The sequence below is a fragment of the Chelonia mydas genome, chromosome 1, assembly GCF_015237465.2.
Source record: "Chelonia mydas isolate rCheMyd1 chromosome 1, rCheMyd1.pri.v2, whole genome shotgun sequence".
In the NCBI taxonomy this organism is placed as follows: Eukaryota; Metazoa; Chordata; order Testudines; family Cheloniidae; genus Chelonia; species Chelonia mydas.
The window spans coordinates 136757242-136773800 of NC_057849.1; the positions used below are offsets into that span (position 1 = coordinate 136757242).

At 38.5% G+C, this 16559-nt stretch overlaps 1 protein-coding gene across 3 annotated transcripts in view; it reads left to right on the forward strand.

Moving 5' to 3' along the window:
• Positions 1 to 16559, forward strand: part of CDKL5 (cyclin dependent kinase like 5) — a 214056-nt gene that overhangs the window by 173684 nt on the left and 23813 nt on the right. For all 3 annotated transcript variants that reach the window (XM_037901155.2, XM_037901170.2, XM_043537928.1), the window contains 5 exons: positions 2175 to 2255; positions 5465 to 5625; positions 8896 to 9925; positions 16031 to 16129; positions 16375 to 16480. In XM_037901155.2, the coding sequence (XP_037757083.1) occupies positions 2175 to 2255; positions 5465 to 5625; positions 8896 to 9925; positions 16031 to 16129; positions 16375 to 16480 (1477 nt within the window). The remainder of the gene's footprint in view (positions 1 to 2174; positions 2256 to 5464; positions 5626 to 8895; positions 9926 to 16030; positions 16130 to 16374; positions 16481 to 16559) is intronic.

Consider the following 16559-nt stretch of genomic DNA (forward strand, 5'->3'; position numbering starts at 1 on the left):
TGTCCAGCCAAAGAGTTCTTAAGAGGGCCATTCTTGAGTCTTTACACATGCTGAATATTTTCTATATCAGAAAGATTAAATTATTTTTAACCAAGTACCAAACAACACTCAGTAAGGTGGCCTGTACTATTGGTAATGATTATGTAAATACTGAGGTGCAGAAGTTCAGTCATTTAGGTCATGTTTGGGGGGATATGACTAGGGATAAACATCCCGTTTTTCATAGCATCAGCTTAGTTCACTGGAGCTCAGCTAGTTTTAGCTACTTGACCCCTGCCTTTTCCCTTTCCTTTGCATCATTCCCACCTCACCCACACAACTCTTGTCTATTCAAGCTTTCGTTGTCAATAAAGAGCAGCAACAAGAAATTGTGTGTGTTTTGTTTCATGGTCTCTGTGTGTATATAATGTCTTCTGCAGTTTCCACGATATGCTATGCATCCGATGAAGTGAGCTGTAGCTCACGAAAGCTCATGCTCAAATAAACTGGTTAGTCTCTAAGGTGCCACAAGTACTCCTTTTCTTTTTACGAATACAGACTAACACGGCTGTTACTCTGAAACCTGTGTGTTGATGGTTACATATTGGTCTTTATTTTTAGTACTGGGAACATTTCAAGTTAAGTAAATTATTCCTGGAAACTCCTGTCCTCCCAGTAATGAAACTCCATACTATTAACATTAGCTATTTAGAAGAGTCACTTTCACACTCTTGCATACTATGTCACAACAAGAAAATAACTTTAAAAGATTTTTGATACAATCAAAATTTAACCAGTATATATATTCATTCATTCTGTCTGTGTGTCTGTGTGTCTGTGTGTCTGTGTGTCTGTGTGTCTGTGTGTCTGTGTGTCTGTGTGTCTGTGTGTCTGTGTGTCTGTGTGTCTCTCTGTCTCTCTGTCTCTCTGTCTCTCTGTCTCTCAGAGAGAGAGAGAGAGAGAGAGGACACTTGTTATTTATCAAACATAATTTTCACACTTCTGGAAAAGAGACTGAACCTGCAAAAGCTAGCCCTGAGTCTTGCACTCCTGAGAATTAGTTGTGTGCATTTTGAAAATCCAAGAAGCATAACTTACTGCATTTATGGTTCTTTTCATTACCCTAATACCAGGAAAAGATCTTATCCATAATACTGTAACTTTCATGAAAATTACACCCCTTCTGTTAAGTTACCATTTCTCTGCTCATTTTCAGGTCTGTCTAAATGTCTACCATTGGTGAGGTTCACTTTTTAAAATTGTTGTTGTTATAGCCCTTTCCTGGATGATGCAATAATATTTTTCACCTCTGTGTTCTCTAAGCTCTCATAAAAACCTATAAGGCCCCACTTTCACACTTCAGATAACAGTGATGAGCCTCGTATGAGAACCTGCGATTTACTTTCCCCATCTTCAAAGCATCCATGTCTCTCTTGTCCATTTTTCTGGATAAGGGGGGCTGGGCTTGGACATAGCCTTTGATTGGCTTTTGCAAGAGCCTAATGGACAATGCCCTCAGGGTCTGTGTTTACTGCATCTGTACAGTTGCCAACCCTAGACCAGCTAGAGTTAAGGGAGTGATATTGAGTCTTAACACATTACAATATGGGAAATTATGCAACCAGTAGTCTGCTGAGATCCAACAAAATTAGTTCCAGAAGGTTCTTGGTAGACTTAATACTTGGAAAGAAGATTGGTTGTTCTATTTCTAGGTGATCTTTTTTACCCAAAAAATTTCCAAGTAATCTGTTTAATCCTTTATTAATTAATTCAATACCATTCATGCTCAAAATGGGATTATTTTCAGGTCAAATTAGAACATTTTGGAATAATACCTATGTTCATCTTCCTTGTACTTCTCCCATTATTAGCTTGTTTATACCTTCCATATTTCTATCAATCGTAATGCAGCGACAGCCATTTGTATATCTAACTGGATTATTTTAGTCATTGATAAGAAGATCTGGTTGAATATCTTGTTCCCCAAGGATAGCTTCCCTTGCTCTGTTTGATTGAATGGACTGTTGTACATATGGGTATATCAACAGAAAATTGTCTGTTTAATGCTATTGTTGTGTGGTGTTTCAGGTACCACTGTGTCCACTTTAACACACCTGTTATTTCACTTCCCTTTATATAAATGTTCTGGTGATTTACAGACACTGTACATTTATGCTATATTCTTATTTTTACAGTTCCCAGCAGTCAACCATCCTCAGTCTTTAGAGAGGAGATATTTAGGAATTTTAAGTGGTGTTTTGCTTGACCTTATGAAGGTAGGAAAAACCTGCATTATTTGTTTGTGTATATTATATAGGCAAAGTTTACAGTGACCACTAAATTTATATTGCCTAATACATTCCCTTTTTAAAAAAAATCTTCTGAACTTGTTTTGATAAACTTTAACAACCTCCACTGTTTGCAGCAGATCTTTGATATTTCCTGGGGGAAAGCCCTGAGGTGAAAAAAATACCTTTTGCTAGTGCCTTGAAATTCTGTTCAGATTTGGCTGAGTTGTAATCTGCTGAAAATCTTCATTTCCCTGTTCTGTATTATACTTGTTACTGCCTGATTTTGACAACATGCGAAAAACAGTGCATATTCCAAGCTTGGGTCCCTACCATCACTGCAGCACCATACACTGTACTGTGAATAGTTAGGAGCCGAAACTCAGCCTGGCTGATGTTGGAGCAGCTGTTCTAGCAGAGGTGGAGAGTGAACCATCTTGGCTCCTGTAAGCCACCCTCCCTTCTCAGCATTGTAACTGATGGGGCACTACATGAGACAGGAGACCTTTTCCCTTCCTCACCTCCCACCCCCACTTGATGGGAGTGAGATGGGAATTCCTGGAGCAGAGACAAATACAAATAATTCATCATGGGAACCAAAATAGCATGAGTTCTAAACTCATCTTGAGAATAGTGGGCCCAAATCTCATCCATTGAGCCATACTGCCTTTCAAAAAAGAGTTGCTCATAGCTTTATCCTTTTCTGTGGAGTCTAAAATTGGGCTACTTAGGCATAATCCACTCTCTGTGTCTTGTGCATCCCCCTTTAGTGGCTGCTTCAAAGGGGATAACAGTTTTTTTCCTATTGTTAGCTAATGTAATTAGCGGAAGCACAATTGGTAGCAGTCTGTGTTGCAATGCTGAGGATTGAAATGCAGTGGTCATGATGCATGATAGGAAGGGTGTTGTTTGTAATAAAATTTGTCTTTACCCATCTTCTTTCTTATAACTGGTTTTTTTTTTTTGTATGTTCTTTCCTAGATCTTTAAGTCATTTGGGTTGCAAAATCAAGCACTTGAAAATTAAGAAATGCCAGAATTAAAGTTGTCTGTGAAACCTTAATTCTATCTTTCTTGTGTGTATTCATGGGCATTATGATATGGGTTTTAATTATATGACCTCCTATTATCTTTTCCACAGGACTCTTACCTCATTCAGTGCACGGAGTGGGTGGTTCTCAGGGGTTGTTCAGAGAATGAGGTTGTTGTCTGTAGAACCCATAGAGGTTAGAAGTGTGTAAAGAATGGGACTGTGGATTGCAAGAGGAGAAATGATGGTTTTGTGGTTAAGGCAGGTGAATGCTACACAGCAGAATTCACTTATATCCATGCTTCTACTGCAGACTTCCTAAGTGGTGCTGGGCAAATCACTTGAAACAGAATTTTGACATGTAGCCCCTATTTCTATGTGCCTCAGTTTCTACATGCCCAGACACCTGGAGCCTGATTGTCAGAACTGCTGAGCATTCTCAACTGTAATTGAGGTCAGTTGAAGCTATGGATTTTCAGCCCGTCTAGAGTAAGGGGCTGTGTCTGGAGCAATGAGCACTATGGTGGGAGTCCAGTGGCCCTCTGTTCTAACCCTTGCTTCACCAGTGAATTGCTGTATTGGCCTCAGGCTCTTTGCCTTACTTTCCCCATCTGTAAAATGGGGGAGAATAATACACTCCTCTCACAGGGGACTTGTGAAGAAAATTCATTAGTATTTGTGAGGCAGTCCAATACTGTACTGATGAGAGCCATAGAAAAGATCAGAAAAAATTAATTATTCAGTGCATCGTATGGTGCGTAGTACAGGCAAGTCTACGCATTGTACTATGAGGATAAAAAGAAGCCTCATTTCCTGAGCACCATCCATCCTGTGCACTGAATGAAGCAAGGGTCCTGTGGAGGAAAAATAGCATGTGGTCGTGTAATTAACAGAGTGTTAGAATATACACACACACACACACACGCAAAGGGGCTGAATTAAGGTTGAACAGGCACTTGATTCTGTCACTTCCTAACTTTTAAGTGGTTGACGATGCAACATGAATAACTTTATTTTAATATAGGTTTTGTTTTGTGTTGTATGTATTTATTTATTTAGAAAGAGGTAAGGGATGCAGAAAGATAAATTATGAATATAATACATTTATCCTCACTGATGATAGTATATGTTCTGTTGAGTCAATAATTGCTAAGTGTGGCTCTGATCCTGCAAAGACTTATGCATGTGTTTAACTTTAGTTTCCATGAGATTACTCATTGTTTGTAATGAAACAACTTTACACGCTCTGAGTAATCTGTTTGCCTTCATGATCCACCATGATATGTATTTGTTCTAAGTATGAAACACAGATAGCCTTAGGATATCTTACAACTTTTTAAAAGCTGTATTTTTGTATAAATTACCAATAACTGTTGGAGGATAAAGGAAAACATAGAAATAATATGTTCTCTGTTCATAGTAGACAAAATGTCCTATTTTAGTTCAAGCATGAGTATTGTGTTTGCTTATCATATTAATTTACCACAACTATTAATATATTTCTTACAGAACTTGTGTGAATAGCAGTCATAATATGTTGCAAGTTAGTCAACCCTGTTAGTTTCTAACTTTATAATTAAATGTTCATTCTCTAAATATCAGAAACAGTGACTGTCTTCAGAAATAGAACAAACTTCACAAAACTATCGTAGGAATTTCCTTCTGACTACTGTAGATGAATTCCTGAAAAGCGTTAGTGAAATCATAGCCCCACGAAACAATGACAAAAATACCTACATTTCTCTGTGTGTGTGTGTGTGTGTGTAAAGTTTTAAAGCATATTTTTATAAATAGCAAAGCTCTTTGAATGAACTTTGTTTATCAAACCTCTTTTATTATGTATCATTTTTGTGTGTATGTTTATTGCTTCTGAAAGCGGAATTGTTCTTCACTCTCACACTTCCATGGCTTTACCTTGCAATTAGAAACAAGGAACTGAGTTTCTTAGAGACCTGTGTAGCTCAGTATTGAGATGAGTTTAATATAATATAAATGGAATGATGATTTGCTGTTAAATGGTATATTAATATAACTGCAAATTATTCTTGCAGTTGCACATAATAATCTCACCGAAACTATTGAGATGAAAATGTTATTGAGCGACAAGATTTGCTGTGACTGGTTTAAATACTAATACTTGTTTAAAACCCAGACTTTGTTTTCCAAAGAACTTGCTGAAGCTGGATCCAGCAGATAGATACTTGACAGAGCAATGTTTGAACCATCCTTCGTTTCAAACTCAGAGACTCTTGGATCGTTGTGGAAGTTCACCTTCACGGTCAGCTAAGAGAAAACCTTACCATGTAGATACCAACACATTATCTAACAGGTAAATACAGTAACCAGATCCTCATCAGCTTCATTTGTTACATTTAATGAGTAAGTTCCTTTCAGGTTTCAATGTTAAATCATCTTCACAAAAAAAACACATGTTGTCTGATAATTTTGTCATATTGGTATTGTTTTCGATATCTGAGCTTAACAGGAGAGATAAAGCCAGTTCATCCCTAAAACATGCTTCTTCCACACTCACTTTTGTTAATTGATTAAAGATAAGTTAAAGGCCCAATTACATAAAATAAAAAAAAATTTTGTGTGTGTGTGTGTATATATATATATATATATATATATATATATATATATATATATATATATATATATATATATATATATATATATATAGTCTTTTTTTTTTTGTAATTGTAATAAAAATATGGGGCTGATAGCACTGCCTGTTGTTAAACATGCCCAACGCTCCCCATTATAAGTCTCTGTTTTCGGTTGCTTACAACTTTGTCAAACTTCAACCATTCAAGCTGAAACTTTGTTTTCTAGCTGTCTGCCTGTGGCTGATATTTTTTTTGAAAAATTCAGCAAAAATGGTTCAGCCATTTCTGATAATGAGCCTAGGGTTTGCCCATGTTAAAAAAAATTTGCCTTGGAGCAGAGACTTAAAATTTGGAAGAGGGGTGGCATTTGTGACAGGGATGTGCCTTTTGTTGTTCCTGTGAAAATCCACCAAAATTTGGCCAGTACATAAGCCTCTGAAAAACTACATTTCACACATGATCAAGCATAGAGTTCTGAGATGTTAGAGACAAGGTGGGTGAGGTAATATCTTTTATTGGACCAATATAAAAGGTTGTTACAAGGAGAGAGAAAATTATTCTTCTTAACCTCTCAGGGTAGAACAAGAAGCTTAAATTGCAGCAAGGGCAGTTTACGTTGGACATTAGGAAGAACTTCCTAACTGTCAGGGTAGTTAAGCACTGAAATAAATTGCCTAGGTAGGTTGTGGACTCTTCATCACTGGAGGTTTTTAAGAGCAGATTATACAAACGCTTGTCGGGGATGGTCTAGATAATATTTAGTCCTGCAATGAGTGCAGGGGAGTGGACTAGATGACCTCTCGAAGTCCCTTCCAGTCCTACGATTCTATGAACTTCTCAGTGAAAGACATTACCTCACCCATCTTCTCTTTCTAATCTCCTGGGACTGACGTGACTACAACACCACTGCAAACATTAGATTTTTGGCAGCTAGATTCCCTGGAGATTTTATCTGATCTGGGCATGCTCCAGCCTGGGCCTGAGCAGGACTCTCTCTACAATAACAGCTGAGGGCTGGTGCTGGGTCTAGATACCTGAACTGAGAGCAGGGGAGACAGTCTCTCCTGTGCTCTCAATAATCCCCCTGTTGGGTCCAAGCAGTGTGGAGGAGGAAGCTGTCTGGTTCAAATACACAGGGGATAAGAGCCAGACCTGCCGTGATAGGGAATAGATTGAGAAAAGGAGACTGGGTGGCGGGTGGGTAAGATTGGGACTGGAATCCAGGGAGGGAAATGGGCTTTGGGGGTGGTCTGGGAGTCAGTAGTTGGGATAAGGGTGAGATCAGCTGTGGAACTGGGCTGCACAACAAGACTGGGACTGAGAACGATGGACAGGCAACCTTAATCTTGGCATTTCCTCACTTTTGAGTGCTTGATTTGGCAATTTTAATGTTCTTTTAACATAGTTTTTGGTGTGCAATACATAATATACATCTAAACTGTGAAATGATGATCACAGCCCAAAATTACTCATTACTCTTCGGTTATGATTCATTTTGTGTGAATATTTGAAGCGAATTCAACTAGTAAATTAGAAATCTGAATTATTTTTTAAAAAAGAAAAGACGTTTTATTTCATTTTTAATTGTTTTTGTGAATAAAGGACTTGTATCTACTTTTTTAAATAGCCCTATAATATGTGATATTGATCAGTCCTTCTCTCTTAAAAGTTTGATCATGTAAATGTAATTTATTTGTAAGTGAAAGAGATTAAAAAAATAAACCGCATTATAAGCATTTAATTCCATAAATGCTTCTAACTCTGTTGTGGAAGATATTAGATAAAAATAGACATCATATGCCAATGTGTAAGAATATATGCATAGCATTTTATATTTCATACCTTTAGACAGATGGGACAGATGGATGAGGGAGCTCCAGTCAAAAGCAGGGTCCTTTGTTGTGATTGACACTAGGAGTTCTAGAGGATAGGCATCTTCCCTAGTGGCACCCTTCCAAAGGTACACAGAGCAGTGATTGATCTCCTCTAGATCTTAGACCATCTGCAGTCACAGGCCTTTTCTCTTGCACATCTCATACGATCCACTGAAATTGAGCACCTGTATTCTTCACTTTGAGATCTGGGACAGCAAAGTTCATCTTCTGTAACCATCTGAGATGTGCAGGAGAGAAACTCTGTTGTTCTTATAGGTGCCTAGGAGATCTCCTCTTCTCCTGTTCTGCTCCTCTTGTGCACCTTTGAAGTCATGATGTGGAAGAGAGAGATCTAGCCCTATAAAAAACTTTGTGCCCAGTGCATAAAATTTCCCATGTCAACCTGATTAAAGCTTTCAGGACTCCTTCTATTTCTTATATTTTAAAAAAAGTTAGTTTAAGGTTACTGAAGTAATTATTATGACCCTATGCAAAATACATAACTAGATAATGAAAGCATTACCATAAAATTCTAAGCATAAAAAGGATAGAAATAACCAGTTACAATTATTTGCATAAAAATTGTATCACCTTTTCAATCTATCCATTGTTTGACAGCACAGATTTGGCACTTCACCTTGCACATTTCAATAACTGTTACATCTCATATATAAGATGTACTCAAGAACTGTTTCACCAGAACATAGCTATTCATCTCCTGCCCCTTTCTCCCGCGCACCCCCCCCCAGTTTACATATATTAGTGCTGTAGATATTGAAAGGATTCAAAGCTGCTGTTGGAATGTATAAGTTATGTTTAAAAATGTATTGTCATTAACTAATGGTACAAATTAGAAGCAAAAATTCGGCTATCAGACGTTGTTAATAATACATTGTTGTTTCTTACCAGCTAACACTTGCAAATTTATTTGTTCTAGGTATTTGGGATGGCGGAATTCCAGGTGCCTAATTTGCAGTATTTAAATCACCACAGTTAAATTATCTCTCAGTTTTGAACTGAGTACTCCATTTAGAAATTAGGGTATTTTATTGAAGTTGAGAGTGATTAGTATGTATGGTACCATGTTAATCCTTGTTCATATGCTTTTTAATGTAGAAATCAAGCCAGCAAAAGCTCTGCTGTGCAGTCACATCACAGATCGAATAGCAAAGATATGCAGACTCTAGGGGCTGGACTGCAAAGAGGAGAAGAGGTTCTTCCAGCAAATGAAAGCTTTCTAAATGGAAATCTTCCTGCAGCTGCACATAGTCCAATGCATACAAAAAAAACAAGCAACCTACCTGGATCTGGCAACAAGGATCTAGCCAATAACAACATACCACATCTTCTCAGTCCAAAGGAATCAAAGGCAAAAACAGAGTTCGATTTTAATTTGGACCCAAAAGCTTCTGATGGTCCAGGTACAAAATACCTGAAGTCAAACACCAGATCTCAGCAGAACCGGCACTCATTTATGGAAACTTCTCAAAGCAAAACTGGCACGCTGCAGCCAAGTGAGAAACATACTCGCCACAGCTATATTGATACTATTCCCCAGTCTTCAAAGAGTCCCTCCTATCGGACAAAGTCAAAGACTCATGGGGTTCTAACAGATTCAAAATCTGTGGGTAATCTTTCTGAGGCCAGGGCTCAAATTGCGGAACCAAACAGCAGTAGGTATTTTCCATCAAGCTGCTTGGACCTGAATTCTCCTACCAGTCCTACTCCTCCTCGCCACAGCGACAATAGAACTTTACTCAGTCCTTCGGGAAGGACTAACCGAAGCGATGGTACCCTGGATTCCCGAAGACCGCCAACGAGACATTCCAAAACCATGGAAGAGTTGAAATTGCCAGATCACATAGATGGAAGCCATTCACATTCATTATCTGCCCCACATGAATCGTTTTCATATGGTCTAGGTTACACAAGTCCCTTTTCCTCACAGCAGCGCCCTCATAGACATTCCATGTATGTGAGCCGAGACAGAGTGAGGTCCAAGGGCTCAGAGGGTGGCTTAAGCGTAGGGCAGGGGATGGCAGCCAGAGCAAACAGCCTGCAACTGTTATCTCCACAGGTGCAGCATAGGTCACTCACACGATCTGTTGGCTCTTCACGGGAAGACTGTACAGAAGATACTAATAGGGTTAGTTTGAAATGTTGCGTATTGAAGAAGGTTGTTTTCTTTCTCTGTATTTCTTGCATGCATGTAGGCTCAGATGGTCAAAAGTGGCCTCTAATTTTGTATGCTTTTTCCGTTTTTTTTTTTTTACTTCAAAAGAAGAGAGGTTGGATTTTCGGAGGTGCTGAGGTATCCACCATTCAAAATAAGAGGGCACTTTTAAAAATTTGGGCCACAATGAAGCATACAGTCACGTCTAGCAAAATACTGAAAATGTGAGAACAGTCAAGATGTGTAAAATCATGTGATTTGATAAGTGGTTACTGAACCAGTGTTTATTCTAACTGATGTAATTTTTACTAGATTATTTTTCTTAACTTTCTATATTTGGATTTTGTAGCCTGCCTTACTGCTGTAAATACAAATCTTAAACATTTCTGAAATGGGATTTTCTGTCGCTTAACCTGCAGCATGAGTTTGATACAGTGGTCACTGTTAAAAAGTCAGCATTTGCTAACAGTTGTGACAGTATGGTATCTGAGATACTGCAGTATTTCTCTACACTAAGGGTATATCTACACTGCAGTTGTGAGGTGTGATTGCAGCCCGTGTAGACCTACCTGAGCTAGCTTTGAAGCCACAGCAGGCACAGATGGCTCCATGAGCTAGCCCTGCCTGCCAAAGACCCTGCATACATACTTGAGTGGCCATCGCCCGTGCAGTCTTTCAGACTTCCCAATTGCAGTGTTGATGTATGCCTAATATAATAAATAACTGGGGTATGTGAGAGACTGTAGTGTGGAAATTGTTAATAAATGGTAACTCCTCAATGGTGATCCCTGTATGTGTCTCAAACCCACCTGTCGAGATTGATAATTTACATAGTCTATGCAGAACCATCTCCTCTCACTCAGCTTTTACACTGCCCCTTTCTGGTCAATGTGAACTGAGTTTATTTTGGTTATGCACTGCACAGATATGGTATCTCTCTGTGGAGACTGTAGTCTAGCCTTAGTTTGTGTATTATAGATCTTCTCCAAAGAATGGGCCAGATTCTGTGCTGATTTGATTCTTTATTCAGTCCTATTGACTTCATTGAAAGTACACATGGTTGTAAATCGGTACAAAATGTGTCCCAAAATCTTTATTTTCTTTTTTTTTAAACTTGATACTGTTCTTGGAGATTTTTGCAAAGTTGGACAGCAATATGGTGCAAAGAGAAGTACTTACATACAATGAGCATTTTACATAAGTACCTGCAAATATAAGCAGCATGGTGAATTCTAAGGAAATTTAAAAATGGTTTGCGATTTGTTGACAAATTTGAAAGGGTTCCGAAAAGAGCTACAAGAATGATTCAAGGTCTAGAAAATATGCCTTATAGTGAGACACTAAACAAGCTCAATGTATTTAGTTTATCCAAGAGAAGGTTAAGAGGTGACTTTATCATGGTCTACAAGAACCTACATGGGGGTAGAGATCTCCAGGCCAATAGAAAAGGCCTAAAAAGATTCAGTTGTTAGGAGCTGAAGCTAGACAAATTCAGACTAGAAACGAGGTTCAAACTTTTTAAATAGTGAGGGTAACTAACCATTGGAACAAATAACCTAAGGATATGGTGGATTCTCTGTCACTTGAAGTCTTTAAATCAAGACTGGATATAAGATATGCTGGAGCTCAGACAAAAGTTATGGGCTTGATGCATAAATTATTGGGGGAGGTTCTTTGGCTTGTGTTATGCAGAAGATCAGACTAGATCATGGTGTTCCCTTCTCAGTGTAAAATATGTGAATCTATGAAATATTTATAATAGAAAGGTTTAGGAATATATTCAAGGATGGCATGAGATTAGACAAACTTTTTTATGCATCTCTGTCAATTCCAATATTTAATGAAATTGCCCTTTAATTCCTGTTTAACCATTGCCATCCTTAGCCATCTGCTGAATTCTGTCAGCTGAGGGGACAGCATAAAGTTTAATTGATATCTGGGGTATAGCTATTTTTAAAATTCTGTACCATGTAATCATGCATATCCAGCTATTTGAGATGTATTTGGTTGCCTGGTTATTCCAAGCTGTGCTTGATTCCCCATTACACAGTATCTAATAATAGTTGAAATTTATTGAGCACTTCACATGTTCTGAGCACTTCACAAACAGTGACTTATTAGTCCTCCCAGCCCACTTTTCAGGCAGGGACATAGGGAAGATGTAGGATTCCCGGTTTACAGATGTGGAATGTGAAACAGAAAGGTGACGTGATTTCCCTAATGCCACCCAGCAAGACATTGGCCAAGCTTGGAACCACCTGATGCTTGTCCCTCCATGCCAGGATGCTTCCCAGCCATGCTATGTCTTTCTGTATCTTTCACTCTTTGCTTGATAAGGAAGGAGCCATCAATTAGGCATTCTTAATTGTCTATAAATTGAATGTTTCTCTGTTCCTGGGTGTGTTGGATCTCTCTGAGAGAGAAATAATATTTGCCGATGCACCAATTCTTAAAGTAATACAACCCTCTTTCTAGAAATCATATTAATACAAGTTTTTGTATACTTACTACATCATCTCAGACATGATTGCAGTAGGAGAAGCCCTTCTGTTCCATGGATGTCGGCAGGCATGACAGCTGTGAACTATTTTAAAAGAAAAGTAACATTTAAAATGGTGCTGCAGTAGATGCTTTGCAAAGTTAGGTTTTATTTCCCCCGTGAGTGCTCATTTTCCAGCTTGCATTTCAGTTCAGCTGGTTTTAGTCATGATCACGCAGTCAGTATAATGGTTACTGAAACAGAGCAATTGTTTCCACAATTCAGTGACAGGGTACTTCCTGATGCTAGCTTATATTTTTATTCTGTGATTTAGCAGTATCTGTTACAGATAGTCTTATTGCAGTGAATGTTAATTCAATAAGTAATTTTAATGGTATTTCACATTGTGTGGAGACACTGAGTGTAATTATCAAATCATTTTTGTCTTTTGACAACCAGTTGACAAATGCATATTTTAGTTAGGAAAAATGTTATGCCTTCCATCTCTATTGCATTGATTCATTTTGGCTTGGTTAGGAATGTCTGTCTGGCTTGGCAGTTTCTAATTCATTTGGTATGCTTTTGTCTCTTAAGGCGAACATTTTCAAACCTGAATATCTCAAGTAAGGTTTCTAAATTCATATTTAGGCAAAGTAAAGGTGTAAAGGAATAAAAGTGGCTTCATTTTTCTGAGTTGCTGAGCCCTCATAAATCTCCCTGATGCTAATAGAACTTAATGGTGCCCATTACCTTCTGAAAATCTGGCAATTTTTACTTACATGCTTAAATATGGATTTAGGAGCCTAGGTTTGAACATATTAATCCAAAGTAAGATTTAAATACCTTTTATGCTCTCTCCTGCTCCTCCCCTTATATTGAGGTACAATATCAAGATAAAGTTAAAATGGATTTGTAAACTATTATGGTCAGAAAATTCAGTCATAAGGAACAAGGATAGTGAATGTCAGGAAGTTTGTAAATTCTCAGATCTCTTGAACTATTGTTTGTTTTCACAGGGTTGACAATACTAGTTAGAATTCATAAACATTTTTTGATTGTATAAAGTAATTTTTTCCAAAACTTCAGGGTGGGGGATTGGGTGGATTGGGGTGGTCAGGTCAACTGTATTTTCGTTAAAGGAAAGCCTGTGCTCTGTATTAAAAGAACTGCTCCCCAACGCTCTTTGCTCAAAAGCTGAGTTGAGCACAGATTTGTCTTATATACTTTATCAAATGTTCAGATTTTTCTTTTCCCCACCCTCTCTCTCTCTCTTTCTCTCTCTCTCTCTTTCTGTTTTCTGAATTTCCTTTTAGCAATTTCCTTTCCTCTTCCTGTTAGCTGTACAAGGTCTGTTTAAAGGGAAAATACCTTGCTTGGCTGTCTTTTAGATGTCACTAAGTCCTTTGGTGGGAGAAAAAAAGTCAGATTTTAGATAGTAGCTTTTGGGTTGTAGTTTAAGTCCACTTTTTGGATGGGTATTTGTTTTTATTTTGTGTTTTGTTTTAAAAGATGAACACGAGAGAGAAAAAGAATAGGAAAGATAAATGACATCTTCTGTTTCTCTCACTTGCAGTTTAACTGCTGAAAAATCACGGGTACATCAAACAAGAAGCAACCTTATCAGGCATTTTAGCACCTTGCAAACTTTTAGCAGAATCAGGCTGTAGTTTAAGGCATGTTTTTAGCTTGCCTTTCTTGTAACAGCAGTGTTGCAGAATATACTTACCTGGGCTTACTAAACCAGATTTTATTAGATAGATGGCAGGATAGAAGGAAATGGGCAAGAGGAAAATGAGGTCGGGAAGGAAATTTGGTAACCTGGGGGGAGTCAATAGCAGGAACCTTAAATTCACATCCTAAATATTGCTAAGGATCTAACCAACCCACTGGCAGTAGGGGTATCACCTGGTTATCTCTTCTCACAGGGTCTGGCTAGAACATCTTTCCAAATCAGGACATAATTGGTGGTAAATTTCTGGGTCCAAGCAGATTCTGGCAATTGGGGGCCATAGGCACATCATGACACAGGGTTCCCCTATGGCTCTGTCCCTGTGGCCCCACTCCACGAATGTCTCTTTCTGTGCTTGGAGAAACTGGGGCAGCAGCATGGAGCTTCCTTCTCCCCCACCAGGAATGGCAGCATGAGGCCCCTTTTCTCCTGTGGAGAAGCAGGGTGGCAGCAGGATGCCCCGCCCTCCCAGTACTTACAGCTTGGTTGCTGAGGTATTTGGGTGAATGAGCAGAGCCCTCTGCACTTTTCTCTCCTGATACACATACAATCCTCTACTGAAGGTTTCGTGGCAGCTCCTCACACACACACCCCTGCCACCCACAGCAGCAGATCTTAGAGTTAATAACTCCACTGAGATACATTCATTAGTTCACCGTCTGACAGCTATTATTTCAGGCTGTCAGGCAAACATTGCTCCATTGGTTACACTTGGGTCATGTTATCAGATGTTCTTCACAACCATAACAGCCAGAGACTTCTTTTTTTTTTTAAATGAAAACTAAGATTCTGGTGTAATCACGTAACTCCAGAACCTGGGACCCTAGGCATGAGCCTCTAGTGCCTCTGCCTTAATCCATTCCTGGTGGCTGACCTCCATTACTGTGAGGCTGCTTAACATGCAACACCAGTAGTCATCTGCTCACTCCTCCTTCCCAGCAAGTTGTCACATAGCCTCAAGAAAAGCAATGTACGGAGTGGGGTGGCAGCCTTGCTCTATCAAAATCAACCAGTCAACACGCCTGTTTGGTGATTGCCTGTATTCCTCTCCAGATTTGTAATCACACCAAAAGCCTTGAAAATCCCTAAGCATTTCTTCCAGTTTAAACACATCTAGTGTGTGCCAATCTGGGTTTGCAATTTTTGCTTATTTTATAAACAGTTTTATGTGACAGATTGAGCAAAACTTTTGTTACTTTTTATGTCCTGCTTTCGACAATTTAAGACTTTAAACTGGTATCCAGGACTCTGCACAATGCCTCTTCTAAGCAAAATGCAGGGATGTTTTAGTTGCTCTCTAGAGCCCACAATGATCAATGAATTCAAAACTAACTATAAGAAACTGACCCATCCCTAGTCAGACATGCCTTTTGGTGGCTTTATGGTTAATTAAAGCACTGGACTGGGACTTGAGAAATCTGGGTTCAGTTCCTGACTCCATCACAGATTTCTTGTGTGATCATAGGCAAGTCACTTACAAATGTCACTTAAAATGTTATTCTAGAAAGCCCTGCAAGCACCTGATTAACTTTAGTCATGTGGTTAAGTCCCAATGAAGTCAAAGTACACTCATAAGGACTTTCCTAAATAGACCTGGATTTTAAAATGTTTTCCTGAATCAGGTTCTCTTTATCTCATTTCCCTATCTATAGAACAGAAATAACAGTACTTTCTTCCACTTTTTATCATGTTTATTTAGATTGTAAGCTCTTTGGGGCAGGAACTGTTGCTTATTGTTTTTATGTACAGTGCATAGCACAATGGGGCCTCTAGGCACTACCATAATATAATAAGTGCTAATGTTATTATAATGCGCATATCATAAATCACATGCTTTTCCTATTTGCTTCTTTTAATTTGCTTTCGACAGAGTGACCAGATCCCACCAGAGATGAATCTAACAAGACCTGCAGTTAAAGATTCTTCCAGAGATATTACAACTTCATTTCATTCACGGCAAAAGTCTGAGGTCTGAGTCACTTTCAAATCCATAATATTATGCCTTTGGGGCAAATATTTTTTTTAATGCCAGCTTTGTCTTTTTATAAACAAAATCCAATAGTAATTGGTTGCATAGTGTTGGGTTTCATTATAGTAGCGGTTCACAAAACAAAAGATAAACTGTGGCTGGATTTTATGCTGTGACATGTCGTCATGGAAGAATAGTACAAGTGTCATCCTTTGTTTTTAACAGATGTTTGTTCTTTGGCTTAGGGTGGAACGTATCATGATCCACACCCAGAGGATGGAGCCTCTAGTAAAGAAAATAGACTTCTGTATAATGACCCTATTCCCAGAAGAGTTGGCAGCTTTTACAGAGGTAATTTTGCAATGTGCCTTACACAATTAACCAATGTTTTAACATACAGCGGACTCATAGCACTAAGAAAGATATTCTG